The 19,137-nt window shown below is 42.5% G+C and overlaps 1 protein-coding gene across 12 annotated transcripts in view; it reads left to right on the plus strand.

The window, feature by feature from the left end:
• Window positions 1-18,781, plus strand: part of ELAVL4 (ELAV like RNA binding protein 4) — a 93,184-nt gene extending 74,403 nt beyond the window's left edge. For 3 of the 12 annotated variants that reach the window (XM_060400071.1, XM_042247814.2, XM_042247808.2), the window contains exons 4-7: window positions 8,855-9,008; window positions 10,842-11,067; window positions 12,712-12,750; window positions 14,817-15,393. In XM_060400071.1, coding sequence (XP_060256054.1) covers window positions 8,855-9,008; window positions 10,842-11,067; window positions 12,712-12,750; window positions 14,817-14,826 — 429 coding nt within the window. In that variant the 3' untranslated portion in view covers window positions 14,827-15,393. Of the gene's footprint in view, window positions 1-8,854; window positions 9,009-10,841; window positions 11,068-12,711; window positions 12,751-14,816; window positions 15,394-15,783 lie in introns of those variants that run through there. The other 9 variants (XM_060400062.1, XM_012137719.5, XM_027969925.3 and 6 more) reach the window with 6 other exon arrangements.
• Window positions 18,782-19,137: the final 356 nt, after the last annotated feature.

Below are 19,137 nucleotides of genomic sequence, written 5' to 3' on the forward strand. Positions count from 1 at the left end.
GAGTGAAGAGAGAGGGTGGCAACACCAGTGAAATTGGGAGACCCATTTACCCCAGTTGTACCGGACTCTCTTTCTCTCCTGTGATAGATTCTTTTCAGCTGCTTTGCTTCCCAGGGCCCTGTTAACTTGCTCTGAGTGAATAATTTCAGATACAGGTATAGGAGTTGGAAAGATGGAGATACAGTCAGTGAGGCTCATATGTTTTCAGTATCTTAAAGGTCATCCACAGTGCCCCGTGTCTGGGAGACAGAAGACGACTGGGCAGGTACAAGTTACAAGCACACCTAGGTTTTCACATGTGGAGTGAGGCTTAGGGCCTTTAGCTAGCTACGGGTGTAAAAGATTCCACAATGTGATGTGAGCTGTCTTAGGAGAATTGTCCACTCCAGATCCCAGGAAGCAGTGGTCCTTTCTGGTCTACTCTGGTCAACCCATCCCAGGTGTCTTGTGTCCCATTCTCAGCTCCGTGTTTTGAAAGGACCAGACACTGTAAGGCTTGTTTTGAGGCAAATGAAGAAGACAGCCAAATGGTCCTGCACTCACGTATTCACCCCACAGTGGTTGCTCTTCCATTCTCTAGAGAAAAAAAAAAAAGTCTGCAGTGACTCTGAAGCTCAATCTTGTGTGTCCAGAATCTGAGAAGAGAAGCTTTGTGTCTGTCATTTGCCTCGGGTCCTAGTGAGTCCCTGACTGTCAGAGACATTCGTGTGGAGTCATTAGGGATGGCTTAGAGGGACTGCTATACCAGACTGGAATCTGACTAAATGATCCTAAAGGGCCCCTGTAGCTCTAAGATGCTATAACTTTTTGTTGCTTCCGGACTTTGAACTGTTCTGTCAAGTATAATAGCCACTAGCTACATATGGCTATTTATATTTGAATTTAAATTGATAAGTTAAAAATAAATGAAAAGTTCAATTCCTCATTCACACTAGACACATTTGAAGTGCTCAGGAGCCACATGTAGATGGTGGCTACCACGTTGGACAGCACAAATCTAGAACTTTTTCTGAAAGTTCTCTTGGGCAGTGCTGGCCTAGAACATCAGTGGCCCTGGAGAATAAAAGATCATTTCTCCATGGTTACCGTGAAGCCCCAGAGCAAACCAGCTGGTCTGTCAAAGGTCATAGAGCCACATCCCCTTCCCCTTTGTTGTCCATTCAAAAGAGCTCTGAGTTCAGCCAGAGTCAGATCCAGCTCCATTAAAAAATTACTACAATGACCTTGGACAATTTAGTTTATTTCTCTGGACTTATTTCCTGATCTGCAGAATGGTTCCTTCCAACTTTAACAGTATAGCTAATAAAATATTATAGCGTGATCTTTCCAGTGTGGTAATTTTCCAAGGAAAGTAGCAGTTTGTGCCAAGTACATGGCTTCTGTTTCTTGTCCACATTAGCCTGGCATAGTGGAAAGATCCCAGAGTCATATCCAGCACTAGCACAATGCTGCCTGTGTGACTTTGGACAAGTACTTGTCACACTGAGCCAGAATTTATCGTCCAGAAAAGGGGCCTAATAATATCTCACTTATAGGTAATCCTGGTTAATAGGGAATGCTCAAGTAATGCTTCCCAGAATGAAGATGATAGTGAATAGGGTTACCCCGAGGTAAGAATTACATAGAGAGAGGGGAAGACTTTTCCCCATCTGCATGTTTCAGAGATACATGAAGAATGATTGAATCTGAGTTTCACTTTGTGTAGTGGAAAGTATTACGGAGCTTTCAAGAGGTCACAGCAGTCTTACCAGTATAGTGAGAGTCAGAAGTTGTAATTTAGTGAGGATACTCAGTGTCTTAAGCCCTGAGTTTGAGACCAGCTCTTCCACTAACCAGGCCATGAAATCTTTAGCACATCTCTCTCCCTTCCAGGGACCACCAGACAGACCACAAGGTGCTTATACCAAGTAATCCCCCTTGATAATTAGATGGGCTTTTTAAAAGAAATTGTAAAGCACATGAATTCTATCACCACACCCCTTTTTAAAAGAAGTATTTATCTAGTCTACTGTGTACCAAATACTTTCATGATATTGTTGGATTCACTTCATATCCATGGGTCCCTCTAGCTCCTTCTCTACATCTGAGTCAGTTCCTGGGAAAAGAGCTAAAATGTGTTCCATACAGTATATTACACATTTTCTTTGTTTCAGTTCAAAGAATGTTTTTGAGTTCCTGCCCTCTGTAAAGCTTGGAGACTAGATGACACAGACAGTCTGCAGAGACCACCAGAATGCTCTTACTTTAGGGGATATGAAATGTTAGCCCAGATGGTTGTGATGGGTGGGAGGGTGTGATAGCTACTGTCATTGAAATGTGTATCATCTGCAGAGTCTGAGGAGAGAGCAGGCATTTGTGCCTGGGCTTCATGGAGGAAGTGGCATTCAGTCTGAGCCTGGAAGGATGGGCAGGAGTTCATTCTGCCATGAGGATAACAGATAGCAGGAACAGAGACATTTTGTTTGAACTGAGGCTTAGGCTGCTTAGAGGTGTTAGTAGGAGATTAGAGGTGGATCCAGATCGCAGAGGACCTCAGATGCTCAGGTAAGGGATTTGAGCTTCCATCACAAGGTGCTGGAGAAACTGAAGGTTTTGAGCAGGAAGAAGCAGCACAATTATAACTCATTAGAGGGACTTCCCTGGTGGTCCAATGGTTAAGACTCCACACTCCCAATGCAGGGGGCCCAGGTCCGATCCCTGGACAGGGAACTAGATACCACGAGCTGCAACTAAGTATTTGCAGCTAAAGATTCCACATGCCACAACTAAAAGGATCCCGCACACAGCAACAAAAATTGCCACAACTAAGACCCAACGCAGCCAATAAGTATTAAAAAAAAAGAGAGAGAGAGAGAGAACTCATTAGAAACAGTACCATCAGGTCTTGCCCCTGATAGAAGGACATCATATACCACGTGGTGGGTGGGGTAAATATGAGGCGTGGGGCCACATAAGCAGACCCCTGTCCTGTCTGTGGGCAGGGCTGTAGCCACAGGCACAGGAGTAAGCTGATTCTCACAATCAACCCTGTCATTTCTAGGAACTGGCTGGCTGCTTTCTTCTCTCCCTACTCCCAGAGGTGGGATCAGAGGTCCCAGGGAGGGTTTGCTCCTAGAAGGCCTTGGAAGCACCAGAGTCTGTTCTCTGCTGCCATCCTTCTGGTCTTTTTGGAATGAATGTCCCCAGGGATGTGTATGTTCTGGGAAGTTTCTGCTCACTCAGAGAGTGCTGTGTTGCAACAGACCGGGGAAAGTCTGCAATCTGATCTTCTGAAATAAGTGTCTCCTCTGCTAGACTGATAGTCCTGCGTGTCAGGGGCTGTTGTATTCATCTTTGTACCGCCAGTGTCTAGCATCAGGCCTAAGTACACAGCAGTTGTTTCAAAGCCCTATTTATTGAGCATTTGCTGTGTAGCAGGCATCTGCAGAAGGAAATGGCAACCCATTCCCAGTGTTCTTGCCTGGGAAATCCCATAGACAGAGAAGCCTGGCAAGCTGCAGTCCATGGGGTTTCAAAGAGCTGGACACGACTGAGCAGCTTAACACTTTCACTTACTATATGCCAGGCATGGTGCGTAAGAATCATATATGCATTAGCTTGTGTAGTGCTCCATTAGCTCTATTAGGAAGCTTCCAAACTAGGTTATTCAAGTGATAAGCTCAGAAAGTGTAAGTGACTTACCCCAAGCTTTACCATTTATAGCTAGTAAGTGATTAAGATTCAAAACTACATCTCTCTACCAAAACTCTTGCTCTTAATCTCTGTCTCTTTCCCATTGCTGAAGAGATGCTCCATTTCTGTTAAAGTAACATAAATGAGAGCTTCCTTGGAGTGATCTGTCTCAAAATACAGTTGTCTGATGCTCTAACTATGATGTATCAATGAGACCCACAAGATAATGGGTGATGAGGACAGGAAGGATGCTCCTAGTGTGTGGAACCAGAATAGAAATAGGAGGTTAGAAGCTTTGGGAGAGATAGGTTTGAATTCAGCAGAAGGAAGAACTTTCTAATAGTCGGTGATGGCCAGTGATTACATAGGATGCTTCCTGTCCTTGGAAATGTCTAAGGTGGTTGGCCAACTGTCTTACATCCTGCCCTGAACTTTTGAGGTCACTTCCAGCATCAAGTTTCTATGAAACAAATTTCAAAGATAATGCATTCTGCTGAGATCACCATTATCACTTGTCACCTTTAGCACTTACCGTGAACTATGGTTGTGGAAATGAACAGTTTTGTGAACAGAACACCAAGCTCATGAAAACATCCAGTCAATGCTAGAGGTCCTTGTAATTCAAAGGAGCTCACAAATGACACCCCTGTTTTCTACATCCAAGTTTTAAGCCAATTGAGAGATAAGACAGAAAGAAAAACTATGGAACCCTAAGTTCTTTATTACTGATTAAGGCCCAAATGGCATCTATGGACACCTTGAACTTCTTAACACAGAACCCCATGCTTTGACAAACTGATATACTATGTCATGGGTGCTTTGGACCCCATAGGACTCCCCACATGAGAGCATAGCCGATTCCCACAGAACATAAAACCAGAAATAGAAAGTGGGCTTCTGGCTGGCATCTGGCTCCCAGGAGGGAGGAAGCAGGCAGCGTCTGTGGCTCACATGCTCATTCCCTTTATTAAAGCCTATTCAGAGCCATTACGCCACTTCCCTGGAGAAGAGGGGATGCAGGGGTACAAAGGAGCTGGAAGTTATCCAGCTCGCATCCTCCATGTGGAAGGAAAGCGAGTCTCCCCCTGGCAGGAACAGCCCTCGGCATTGCACTCTCCACCTGTTTGCTTACTCTCCTCACTGGACTGTGAGATCCTTAAAGAAAAAACCCTCCCAGCACAGGGCCTGGCACACAGTAAGTGTTCAAGAAAGGGAGAAATGAGTGAACGTTCACCTTCTATACCAGTGTTTTCCTAAAGAAGCCCCTTTCCTCTCATCTCACCCTCCTTGTAGCACTCAAGACCATGTCTTTGTCATGCTTCCAAGTGCCCTCTTTTTCTGTTCCATGGTGGGTCAGACGAGGGCCAGAGTGTTGCCAGATGATTCAGGAAATGTTTTCCCCAGGCCATGTTGTTCCTGCCACGCCCCAGCTGTGAGCAGGTGAAGGTGCCTGTGAGTGCTGCATGGCGAGGGGCAGATCCTGCCTTAGTCCTGCTGCTGTCCCTCTTGCAGAGAGTACGAGTAACTGTAAGCATGTAAGGGGAAGGGAGAGGGAGTTTGGAGTGACCTGATCTTCCGACAAGATCATTTGTACAGTCACCTGCCTTTGGACCGCCCTTCCCCAGAGAGAGGAGTGGTCTCCCTATTCCAGCTCCTGAGATCCAGAGCAAGATTGGTGCAGGCATAGAAATGCCAGTCTTGTCTTCAGAGATTCTGGATGAAAGAAGTGAGCAAGATTCTGATGGTCTGAGACTCAAGGTTCTTTAGGTCACTTCCAGTGTTGGAAGCCCTGGGTTCTAGTGGGGTTAATAAACTAGCAATTGTGCTAAATGTTAGGATGGAGCTAAAAGTCAACAATGTTTTTAGAAATACTTCAGCCTAACAAAGGGCCTGAGACCTGTAGTCACTCAGTTAGGATTTGATAAATGTATGAAGAAACTTGAAAAGTTTTCATACTGGGACAAGCATTTGGATACTGAATGTGGGAAGATCCTTTTTCTGTTATTTTTGCCCACTCCCACTTCTGCAGGTTTCCAGGATAGGGGACTAAGAGAAATGATAAACTTAAAGTTCCAAATAGAAGAGAAAAATTAAGCAGGATTTAGGCTTTGGTGAATGATCGAGGTGCTGTTCACCCTTGAAATCTGTCGCCGGGCTAGGACTGGAATATGTTGTAGTAATCCTTCCCAGCTGAGATTCTACCCTCTGTCAGAATCCTCTTTTGGGGAATCGATTTTGGTTCGGTCGTTAACTTTCCGGTGCCAGCTCCTTTTCCCTAGCAGGCCTATCCCCAGCCTGCTCTCCCCTGTACCCCAGCTCTGGTTGCCCAGAACTAAGAGGATCAAGGTCATCACTATCCATTATGCATTGATGGGGCAGACAGGCACTGCCCTATGCCCTTAACCTTCATCATCTCTTTTGTCCTCACAGCAGTGGAGGGTTATCATCAGGCGATGGCTCCCTGACCCCACCACACACTGTCATACACCTGTCTCCCCACCTGTCTCTCCCCTTATAGCCCTGGAATGGCACTCATCTTGTGGCGCTATGATAACTGGTCCATTTGTGCACCATTCTTCTATGCAGCTCATTTGTTGAGTACCTGCTGTGGTGTTGCCTGTTGCCCCCATTGGATTTGGAAGTCCATGGGGGCAAGAGACCATGCCTGTTCTTGCTTGCTGTGTATCCCCAGCATACAGCACTATGCCTGGCTCATAGTAGATCTTTAGGAAATGTTTTCTAAGAGTGGCCTCTAAGTCTAGTTCTTGAACAAGATTCAGTCCTTCTTACCCCAGATCCTGGACAATAGGAGACTTATCTCTTAGCTCACAGCTTAGCCAATAAACACAGCTATGATTCTGGATGCTTAACTCTCAGTGATCCCCCTAAGTGGAGGAACTCAAGCTGCAGTTAACCCAACATGCTATTAATGCCCAAGTCATTCATTATGATTTGTGGGTGTTCATTCACTCTTTCAGTAGATGTTGAGCACCCTGTGAGTGTCTGGGTAAGAAGCTAGAACCACAGAGATGAGTAAGACACACACACACAACACATGACCTCAAGGAGATCAGCAGACTAGACAGAGAGGTGGAGAATCAAGGTCAGAATGGGTTAAGTACCATGGGCGCAGTTCATCAAGAGCACTGCCAGGGAGATTTTTAAGAGAAGGTAAAATTAGGGAAAGCCATCTAGAGAAGGTGGCGTTCGAGCTGGACCTTAAAAGGGCCATACAATTAGGAGCTGAGGAAGTAGGTGGGAAAATTTTCCCTATGAACAAAAGCATAGAGATGGGGATGTATGTTTTGGGGGAACATGAAGATCATTCAGATAATTAACTTGTCAGCAATCAGCAGGGGTGAGACAAGGGTGACCCTCATTACCACAGACATATCACTGTGATGCTTTTATTTCCTTCTCCCTACCGCTCCCTCCTCATGCCTAAGAAAAATAGCTCTGCTAGATTATAACCTGAAAGGTCAAGGTAGGACAACCTTATGTGGAGTGATGCCCTGTCTTGGCAGTCACATGGTCCTTCAGTCCTCACCCCTAAATGCACACACAAGGACCTTCCATGCAAAGGCCTTTCTGCATGTCGTCCATTTGCTGGGAAGGAGTGTACAGAAGCCACACGTGAGTTTCTGGAAGAGGTAGACGCTGCCGACAGGATTCCTCACTCCACTGGCAGTAGGAGGCCAGCGAGGCAGATTCGTCACTAGCATCATTTTATCTGTTGAGTCAACATCTGTTTTTAGGTGTGGAACCCCTAAAGGACCTGGCATCTCTGCATGGAAAGGGATAGAGTGAGGGGATATACTCATCCTTCATGCCCCCCTGTGGGATTCACTGCTAGACCCATTCTCAGAGGCAAGGTCTGCTTCACTGACGGAGATTTAGTTCCTAATGCCAAAGGTCGAATTTAATGCATACAGTTCCTTTTACAAACATGCTTTCACGTGTGCAGAGCACAAATACACACAAGCACACCCACTTACTCCCTCACCCCTGTAGTCTTAGCAGGTCCTGTGAATTGTTTATACAAATTAAATAAAACTGAAAAATGCTAAGGCATATAGGTCCCTTCCTGTCCAACATTGTCAGATGTGCTCTGAAATGACTGTTTTCATCATCTATTCTGAGCCATAACCGCCGCAGAAATAGCTTTAGCAGGAAAATGCTTTTGTTAGACTAGCTGTAAATTATATTTCAAATGTCTGATGTTGTTTTCTTAAAAAAATAAATAAGTAAATGAAAGTCTAAAATTAATGACTGCTGGGGTTTGCTTTGCTTATGTGTACTGCTACAGATTTGGCTTCTTGCAGATGGAATTTCAGATCTGTTTACACTTCTGTGTTAGCTTTTTGGGGAGGAAAAAAAAAAGCAGTTGAGAGATCTGGGAGGACAAATTTATAAAGTCAAACTTATTATAACCATCGGAGAGGCTCGCGTGTCTCTCGACTGGCCTCTCCTCCCCCCTTCCCATCGTGCCCTCATTTTTGTTTATTGTGGTTTTAGCTTCCAAGTTCGAAGGCAACTGGTTCTTGCAGATGCTGTGACAAGGTCACATATCTAGTTTCGCAAGCAGATGTTCATTCAGCCCCATTTCACCAGCACTTTGTCATTCAGCGAGAGCAGACCTTATGGGAACTGATTAGAGCAACACAAAGGATGGGACATTTAAAAAAAGTCTCGCAGAGAACCTGGTCGTTTCTTATGTGTTCAAGAAGGGACTGGGGGTTGGGAGTGGCAAGGAAAAAGCTGCAGAGCAGAGTTTTATGGGGATTTTTTTTTTTTTTTGGTTTATTCAAAGATTATTATGTGTTGGATACAGTAAATCATCTATACACCCACATCCAGGAGGTAAATCTTCAGAACTCCATGCGTGGGTTGTTCTGCATTTAACAGCTGCCATACAGTAGCTATTTTGTTCTGCACTTAGAGACCCTTATCTGTGCATTTGTTTTAAGTTATCATCCACTCTCCTTTTGTTCCTCTATTGCTGTTCTCCTGGTTCTCATTACTAGTACAAGCACAGCCAAAAATCTGAACTACAGAGTTGGCTATTTGAACTGACACTGTGAGTTAGAGTGATAGACGCGGGGCTGTCATCTCAGTTGTGGACTCAGTCTCCACTTGAAGGGTGTTGCCTGTAATGCATTTAGCACCTCTTGCCTTCTCCTAGGTCTCATATGCCCGTCCGAGCTCTGCCTCAATCAGGGATGCTAACCTGTACGTTAGCGGCCTTCCCAAAACCATGACCCAGAAGGAACTGGAACAGCTTTTCTCACAATATGGCCGTATCATCACCTCACGAATCCTGGTTGATCAAGTCACAGGTGAAGTATTTCTAGGCTATTTCCTTCCTTTGGGTCAGTGTCACCAGCCAGTGCCCTGTGACCCACCGGAGCAGAGGGGTAATGGTCACTTAGGGAAATGGATATGGGTCACAAGTAGACAGCTTTTTGACTTAAAAGAAAGACTTTTTATCAATCAACTGCTGAAATTTAAAATGGGCCATCCTGGGAAGTAGAAGGGCTCCATCATGGGAATGGTTCCAGCAGCAGCTAAACTACTTGGCAGAGTTGTAATGAGGATTCAGCCATCAGGCTGGGAGTGGGGCTGAATGACCTTCAAAGTTTCTTTCAACCCTCAACCAAACAACATTACTTTTGCATGTGAAAAGAACCTCTGTGTATAGCTCTGGCTGCTCTGATAGCACTGTAGAGTTAAAGGGAAACTGAAACTGGCTCATTTCACAGGTAAGAGAACAGAGGTCCAAAGTGGGACACCTGTCCAGTTAGTAGCAGTGCAGGGATAACCTAGGATTGGATCCTGTGGTACTTGGGCTATCATAAAGAAAAGCAGCTGCCACCAACTCTCAGTAAGAAAGGCACCCAGGTTGCATTTTTGATGACAGAAGGTTTCCACCTACTCTAATTAAAAACACCCCCTGAGAGTCATTTGAAAGTGAGAGTGTTAGTCATTCAGTCATGTCTGACTTTTTGTTACCCCATGGACTGTAGCCCACCAGGCTCCTCTGTCCATGGAATTCTCCAGACTAAAATACTGCAGTGAGTTGCCATTCCTTTCTCCAAGGGATCTTTCCGACCCAGGGATCCTACCCAGGTCTCCTGCATTGCATGCAAATTCTTTACCATCTGGGCCACCAAGAGAGTCGTTTAGCGTGTATTTATCATCTGATTATTGCAACAAACCTCACTGAAGGCAGCTCTGCCCCAGATGCTATGCAGAGGGACACCAGAGATCAGGGACAAAGGTGTCACAGCCCCATCCTTACAAGACCACAGTGTGATGAGTACCAGCTAGAGCTGCCCAGCGCCCCAGGAGAGCTCAGGAAGTCTCCATCAAGGGGATGGTGTTTGAACAGAGTTTTAGAGAATGACTTGAAGCTGTCCAGTGGGAAAGAAAGATAGAACATTCTAGGTGGATAGGATATATCCCATAGAATAGGTGATAGAACATACCCAAAGGCACGGAGTCGAGGAGGAACACAGCCTATTCAAGGACTGTCTGGCAGTTAGCTTGGCTTACATGAGGTTCAACAGGGAGTTGGGACCAGATCATCAGGGGCATTAAATGCCATGCCAACAAGTCTGGAATTCCTCTGTATGCCACCTGGAGCCATGGAAGGGTTTTTTATGGGTTTTGTTCATTTGTTTTTCTGCCATTGGAGTAGGGAACAATGAGGAACAGGTACATTCACAGGGTAAAAAACAGAAAAGGTACAAAAAGGTATAAATGGTGTTTTTAAAGGGTATCATATGGTCAGAGTTTGCTTTCAAATGGATTACTTAGTTGCCAGGTATGGAGGGCACATTGAGGGGCTAGAAACTGGACAGCAGATGATCAGTTACAGCAACTAAAGGAAGGCTTGAGGGCTGAGCAGGATGGTGGAGGAAGGCAGGAAGGGACAGATGTGAAATATGCCTGTGTTCTATAGGCAGGAATTGCCAGCCCAGAGCCATGATAGCAAAAAAGGCAGGCAGATGCATTTTGATGGGTGAGAGAGATTCAGGAAGCCAGGCTCAGCCCTGGCCCCACAAGTGGGCTGACTCCCTAGAAACAGCAATGGGACTCGCCCATAACTTCCTGGGGATCTTTACCAGTTTGGTTTGTTCACTGTTTACAAAGGCTTTCTCTTTCCCCAGGAGTGTCCAGAGGGGTGGGATTCATCCGATTTGATAAGAGGATTGAGGCAGAAGAAGCAATCAAAGGCCTGAATGGCCAGAAGCCCAGCGGTGCTACGGAACCGATTACTGTGAAGTTTGCCAACAACCCCAGCCAGAAGTCCAGCCAGGCCCTGCTCTCCCAGCTCTACCAGTCCCCCAACCGGCGCTACCCTGGCCCACTTCACCACCAGGCTCAGAGGTTCAGGTAGGTGCACCCGCAGGCGCAAGAGCCCTATTACACGAGTACAGAGTTGGGCAAGAGCCAGGGAAGCCCTTGGCCCTGAAGGATGTGGCTGAGTGAGGACATCTGCCCCCTGGAATCACTGCGGGACACTCCCCCTGAACCTCAGTTTCCACTGCTGTAAAACGTGATGACGGGGCCAGGAGGCTCTTCTAACTAGCACATGACTTTCAAACTAGCACATGACTGTGACTAAACTTCAGATTCTTTGATTGAAACAAATTTCTACATTTAACCAGGTAAGAAGGTTCAGTTTCAACAGGAGTTCATCACAGATAAGGGACTACATTCAGCAGTTTAGACTTAAGGCTAAGGCAGTGAATGACTTTTAATGAAGTCAAAGAAAAGAGTAGCCCAGGAGGCATGTCCTTGCCAAAGGGAGTGGTATGGTCTGCTCTCCTCTTTCTCTTGCCGGTGCTTCTATTGGGTTGAGTGGGGAGATCTGCTCTTCTGTGTTAACTTCTCTCTGACATCAAGTCAGCAGACTTTGGGAAGACAAGGAGGAAGGCTTTGTCCAAGCCTTATTAGCATTTCCCTGAGGTACCCAACCCCTAGGAAGCTCCAGGTGCAGTGGGATGTCTGCTTCTCCTGAGACATTTCTAAAAGGCAGATATCTCTCCATGAAGGCAATCTGACATTGACCAGTCTCTACTGTACAAGAGATAAGAATATTGTTAACCTACCCACAATAATTCTAAATAATTATTTTAGTCGACCCATGCCCTAACTTCCCTTTGATGAAAGGGTCTTTCTCTTTTTCAAACATCACATGGATAGTAGGCCCTTCCATCTGGCCACAAAGAGGAGAAAAATCAGCCTCCGAGTGTCCTCCCATGCCCCCTGAATATGAAACGGTTAATGATTTCATGAAGAGTCCAAGTCATTTAATTTTTATTTTGTGTGAGAGCACATGCAGTATTTATGTAAAAAGCCTTTCCAGCAGGCTTCTAATGGTGGAAACTATGGTTACTACTGCCCCATGATGTGAAAAGCTTGTCCCTGAGTAAGATACTGAACATGAAGGAGATTGTAACAAAATGGCAATTTGCTGGGAGGTGCTCTCAGGTTGTAAATAGTAAGCTGGTTTAAAAAATAAATAAAAAACTCTGAACCCTCTCTCCTGCCCAAAAATGTGTGTGGTAAGAAGATTTAGTTAAAGTAGTCAGGCTACTAAGAAAAATCCATTCTGATAGGCATGATGTGTGTGCATGTATTGTTAATCCATCACAGAGACCTTTATTCACAAATTTCATTAAAATAAAAGGTGAACAACATAAGAAGCCATCAGTCCCTTTTTTAAAAATTTCACACACAACATAAATAATATCCACACATGTTCTAAGAGATGGAGGGGAGGGGAGTGAGATTAATTTAGACCTTGAAATAAAGGAAGGTTCATTTAGACACTTGCTTTAAACTCTAACATTGACCTCAACATGAATTACTTTAGGTAGGAAAAGGGGAAACTACCAGTGGATAGGCTCCCGAGCGCTGGGGAAAGTTTTTGAGCTTTTCTTCTTTGAAAATGGAGCATTCTTATTAATAGTTCCATTGAGCGATCTTGCCATCTGTGAGGCATTAACCCAGAGACCCTCCTTCTCTTTGCAGGCTGGACAATTTGCTTAATATGGCCTATGGCGTAAAGAGGTAATTAAAACTCCACAGATTGCCAGATGTCCGTGTTGGCACAGACTGGGGCTAGAATTTTTTTTTTTTTTAATTCACTAACTTTACTTTTTTTTTTTTTTAATTCTTCCTTTTTCTTCCACCAGCATGTCACATTCTTTTTTACTTTCAGACCTCAGTTGGTTTTGTTTCTTTTAGGGCACACAGTGTGTTTGTGTGTTTCACTTTTTCTTTTATTTGCAGGTGGGTTTCTCCTACGGTTCAGGTGCCACAGCTACCAAGCCCTTGATAATCTGGTCCTTGAACAGCTCCCCTAAGAGGGAAAGCTGTGACTCTTTGCCAGCTGATTTTGCAAACTTGCAAGGCAACTGTTTTGCATTAGCGATGCCAAGATTCAGTTAAGAGGGCAGATTCCAGCAAATCAAAATTAGAACATTTTGCTTGTCATGGTTGACAATCTTATGATTGCCAGTGGAGAAATTAGATTCTGGACTACCAGCCCTGGCCAAAGGATGAATACATGCGTGGGTGACCTTATGACTCCTGCCCCCACCTCAGTGTTCATTTCAGGGCACAGCCTGAGAATAAAGTGTATCTGTGTGCACCTCAACCAGAGGTTTCTTTTGTTACAGGCTTTAGCAGTAATTATCAGTCCTCCCTTGGTTATATGTGTATGTACATTGTAAACTTGCTGTTTCTTTTATTTAAAACCTTTTTGTGGGATCGAGGGTTCAAACGGAGTCAAAGTTTGGGGGACTTTCTAAATGTAGTCACAGGGGTGTTCCAGACCTAGTCTGAAAACTGAATCTGCAAATTGGGTGCTGTATGTCACTGTGTCCATGAGATTCCCACGTGTACTTTTGATAAGCCCCATTGAGCTGCCAGGGACATAGCATCTTTCTCATCCTGCTCTGCAGAGCTGCACACTTTAATTCCCCTTCCTACTGTCAAGGGAAAAAAGTATGGTCATGAGGAGTCTGAATCATACTCCCCATATGAGGCGAGTCTTTTACCACTTGGCTGTGCAGGATAAGTATTGAGTTGCCCAAAAACTTTGCTTGAGTTTTTCTATAACATCTTATGGAAAAGCCCACACAAACTTTTTGGCCAGCCCGGTTCCTGCTCTGGAAACTGGCACAGAGTAGAGGAAGTAATTTGACTGCAGACTTCACTCTCGAATTGCAGTCCCAGCCCCTATGAGGTTAACTGTGAATTACCTCCATGTATCTGGCACATGGCTTGCCTGTTCCCACACATTTTACATTTTTCCCAGCTCTGTCCCATACCTTTGCTCCTCTCAGACTTAGTGAGATACTATGAAGAAAGTGATGCTTATATACAATGAGGTCAGGGAAGACAGCACACACGCGGCCATCTTCTCCAGTTCCCTACCCATAGTTAAACATCATGAGTCCATAAAAGCATTCTCTTTTCCTACTAAGCCCAGATTTGGATCCAGAGTCCTTCCTACCAAAGTGCTCAGGTAGCATTACCACCTGCAGTTGAGGCTCTACTTGAAACCTCTTTGCTAGCCCCTGACTTTGGCTTTATAATATTTAGCTGTTCTCTACCTATAAACTGAAAGAGGTCCGTTGACTTAGTTGGAGGAGAGAAAGTTGAGAAGACAATCTTCAGAAATAATGCAAATAACAATTACATATGGATTTGCCCTTCTAAGAATTCACACCATGATGATTTGGGTTTTGTCCTGTTAATTTGTTTTTAAGTAAGAAGGAAGATTGATTTAGTGAATAATACTTAAAATAATATCTGTTGAGTTGTTATGTTTAGCATATTTTCAGGAGCCATTTGATTATTTAAATTCTAGTTAGATACAGAGTATTCTTTCATAGGGCTTTCAAATCCTATGCATATATGGATATATGTTCATTTTTAAAACAGTCCTAAATGACACTTAATCCATTCTCTTCCCCAGTTTTTTCTTCCTCTCCTTCTGTCCCTCTCTTCAGGAAAAAAAAAAAAAAAACTAACCAAATGAAAAGCAAGTACTAGTCAGTGTATAGAATCAAAATACCTGTATAAGTTTGATATAAGTAAAATGTTAACAAATATTTTTTCTGCTATAGGCACTGGTAACCTAATTGTTTCATCTGCTGCATCCATCATGAATCACATACATATTTTATCAGGCAATGAATAGTATCTGAAGGATTGTTTTTCTTTCCAAGATTATGTGAAAACTGAGAAGATTTCGAAGCCTAATACAAAAGTAGTCATAATAGGACAAATAACAGTTTCCTGCTTTTCTAATGTACAGTGATTCAAGATATGTAAATGCGCAAACCACTTGAAATCTCACTCCTGTGACACTTAGAAATGAATTCCAGATAATATAGCATCAAGGAGTGATCACCTTTATTATTACTGCTCAGGGGTTTTTTTGGAACTCTTGAATAAATGCTAAATGAAACATAAGCTGCCCTTTGGAGTAATAACAAGTCTTGTCTATTCATTCTCATGTATCTCCATCCTCAATAATGTCAAGAGATCTTTAACGATTGTTAAGTCAAGGGACTGCAAAGATGGTGGACTTGAGCACTTCTAGGGCCTAAACTTCCTTAAAATAAAAAAGTTTCCCAAGCATTGACCTCTACCAGTGTTATTCACCTATTCAATCAATAAACAGCTATTGAGTGCTTTCTATGTGTCATGTCTGTGAGATTCCTGTATGGCCTCCACTGAATAAATAAATAGAGTGAAAGGATGGATGAAGTAGGGCCCCTTCTATGAAGAGTTCACTGTCTACTGTGGGGAGGGAGGGAGAGGGTCAGGGTGAGATACCCTATGAACATATACTGTGATAGCGTGATAGAGCCTTGCTCTGAGAGTTCTTCCTGGTTTTTAGGAGTTGAGCTAGGATTTTCTCTTGGCATTTACATGCCTTAGCCAGTCTAGCTGTTCCCATCAGAAGAAATGCCGCAGACATTAGTTTTTGCATTTTGGTTTTTAAACCCTGAAGACTCTCCTGCAAACACTCACTCAGCCCTCTGCCCCGTGTCTGTGTCTGTGCATCTGTGTGTTATCCACGGTCAGACTGATGTCTGGACCAGTCCCCCCTTCTGCTTGTCCCCCCAGGTTCTCTCCAATCACCATTGATGGGATGACAAGCCTTGTGGGAATGAACATCCCTGGTCACACAGGAACAGGCTGGTGCATCTTTGTCTACAACCTGTCCCCTGATTCTGACGAGAGTGTCCTCTGGCAGCTCTTTGGCCCCTTTGGCGCAGTGAACAACGTCAAGGTCATCCGTGACTTCAACACCAACAAGTGCAAGGGATTTGGCTTCGTCACCATGACCAACTATGATGAGGCAGCCATGGCCATCGCCAGCCTCAATGGGTACCGCCTGGGGGACCGAGTGCTGCAAGTTTCCTTTAAAACCAACAAAGCTCACAAGTCCTGAATTTCCCATCCTTACTTATCAAATTATATATATAAATATATACGAACAAAACACACGCGCGCACACACACACACACACACACAAGAGAGAGAAACAAACTTTTCAAGGCTTATATTCAACCATGGACTTTATAAGCCAGTGTTGCCTAAGTATTAAAACATTGGATTATCCTGAGGTGTACCAGGAGAGGATTTTATAATGCTTAGAAAAAAAGAAAAAAAAAACACAAAAAAAATACCTTTGATGCATTGAATGTTCTTTCATAGCTGTCGTTGTTGACTATATATACATAGATAGCGACGTGCAGGGATTTTTACCCAGCCAGCTAACTTTACTACCTTCCTTGAAGGTGGATCTTTTTAAGATGACCATTCGCTCATTTGAAGAAGAAAAACAAAAAACAAAAAAAAAATAATAAATAATAAAACAATTTTTACAAAGCAATGGGATTCAAAGAGAGAAAAGATTTTTTTTTTTGTCAAAATGTTGATCCAATCAGATTGGTAAAAAATAAATAAATAAAACCCCCACACAAATTAAAGAGGAATAATAAAAATTGCAAAAATTAAAAAACTTTTGCAAATTTTTTTATTTTTCCTTTTTTCTTTTATATCATGTGAACTAAAAACAGTCTTCTGTTAGGGGATGGGGGCGAGGGGGATACCTGATGACATTAACAATTTAATAACATTAACATTGTTGCCAAAGAGGTGGTCTCTTTGCTGAAAATGGGTTTCAAGAAAAATCTATTTTTATAAAATATAAAGAATTTTTACAAGAGAATCTGGATTTGAGAAAAAAATATTTTGACTGGCTAATTTAGGGGAAATTGACAACTTTGTCGCGTTCATACTGCACTGGTAACTTTTTAGAGATCAAGATGTGTGTTTTAAACTGGATTCGTAGACTGTTTTTTGAAGGATGGGCTATAAACAGATGATCTTCATATCTTTTCATAGCATGTAATAATAATATAAAAAATTATTAATTACTAGGGGAAAGGAGTGTTCGTTCTACCCAGGGTACCACAGTTCCCCACAGTCAAAACCCAAAAGCAAGGAGATGAGTTGAAAGACAGTTTTTCTTTAAGTCATCAGTATGGGATGTCAGCAGAACAAAAATTAAAAAGATTAATTTTCCTTTCAATCTAAAACTTCCTTAGTTTGAGCAGTAGGTGCTACGAAATTATTTACATATCTTAGTATCATAGTTAAATGTAATGTGTTTAGGAGAGGAAAACAAAAGATACATTTGCTTTAAATTCATTAAGGAATTTTCAAATTCACTTTGTAGCCCATGCTGATAGAATTGGGCTGTGTTGGTACATTTGAAACACTGTTTATGTTGCTTGAAACACTTATTTATTTAATCGCAGATGTGATGATGCCTATGGCCGAGATCAAATATAGCTAGATTGGCTAGACTACGTATTTGTTTACTTAAACTATGGGAAGAAGCATATTATTGTGTCATTCTGTTGTGTGTGTATGTGTATATACAATATAAATATATATATATAAAGTTATTTTTTCTTTGGGTTAATTTATTATAAGTTGTAACACTTGGCTAGTTTTGTTTGTATATGTCTTAAAATGTTTTCTTATGATATTTAAGTGACAGTTAAAGAGGTATCAAGGTAACTTGTGTAGAACTATTGTTTGATATATTGTCATGTTTGTTGTGAATATTTTTTTCTTACTGCACAGTAGAAAAATAAAAACAACTGGGTCTTTCTTTTAATGTAATTCAGATTGGGGAAAACAAAACAGAGCTAAGGGAACAAAATGACTGAGGGAGCATTCTCCCACGTCCAGTGCACTGATCATTTTAGTATGTTTGTGCTTTGTACGGTTATATATTTAAAACAAAAATGAAACAAAAAAATACAAGGGTTCATGCTCTTCCCTGGGTAATAGAAACAGTTACTCGCTATGCATAATCTAGTTGATAGTTAAATTTGCTATTGCTTTTCTTGTCTTGTTATATACAATCTTTTCAATACCAGTTTAGTCTTAATGGTAATAAAACGTTATGGTTATTTATAACTTGTGCTTATTTTGTGCGTTTTTTCCCATGCTGAACCCACTAAGTGCATGTAGACAGAGCTGTTGTTTTCACACTGAAGAGGCAAACTTTGTGGTAGTAGTCGTAGTGGTAGGCAGATAACGAAAACCAGGGCTGCACCATAGACTCCTCCTTGAAATTTTTTTTCTATTTTTTTTCCTCGTTTCGGTTTTGAGAAAAAAAAAAAAAAAAAAAAAAAACCACCAGATTTCAGTTCAGAGAACACTCGTTCAACATTCAGAGAAACCTTTTTATATCACCTGCTATGAATGAATGCAGTTTGCTGGCAAAGTTTTGATGCATTTGCTAAGCATTAGTGGAAAAGGCATGCCAACATCTCTTCTCTATAATGTGTTCACTCTTGGGGGAAAAAAAAGGAAAAAAAATCTTAGGACCAGGCAGTTGTATACTTTAGTTATAATGAATGACTTCATGTTAATCTTGCTAGTTTAGATGATTTCTGAGGGAAAGTATTGTAAATGTTTTTTTTTTCCTTAATCTTGTTGTGTTTGAATTATTTGTACTTTATCTGTCCAGACAATAAATGAAAGTGTGTAGAATGGATTTGAGCTTCCCAGATTTTTAAATGTGTTTATTCACACTTTTTTTTTTTCTTTTTGGTAGCATCTTCAGATTTCCCCAATATTTTTACCGTTAAATGAAAAAGGCAGAGTAAAAATTCTGTTTTGCAACTTAGCCAAGTCTCTCAAAGTCAATTCAGTATTCAAAACTCATTGCCTTAGTTCCACACTACTATAAGGTGTGGTCTTTAACCCACAGTATAGGCGTCATCTGGGAGCTTGTTAAAATGCAGAATCTCAGGCTGTATGCAAATCTATATTTAACCAGATCCCCAAGTGAATCCAGATCCCCAAGTGAATCACTGGTAAAGTGTCAGAAGCACTGTCCTGGTTGATAAC

The sequence above is a fragment of the Ovis aries genome, chromosome 1 (genome assembly GCF_016772045.2).
Source record: "Ovis aries strain OAR_USU_Benz2616 breed Rambouillet chromosome 1, ARS-UI_Ramb_v3.0, whole genome shotgun sequence".
NCBI lineage: Eukaryota > Metazoa > Chordata > Mammalia > Artiodactyla > Bovidae > Ovis > Ovis aries.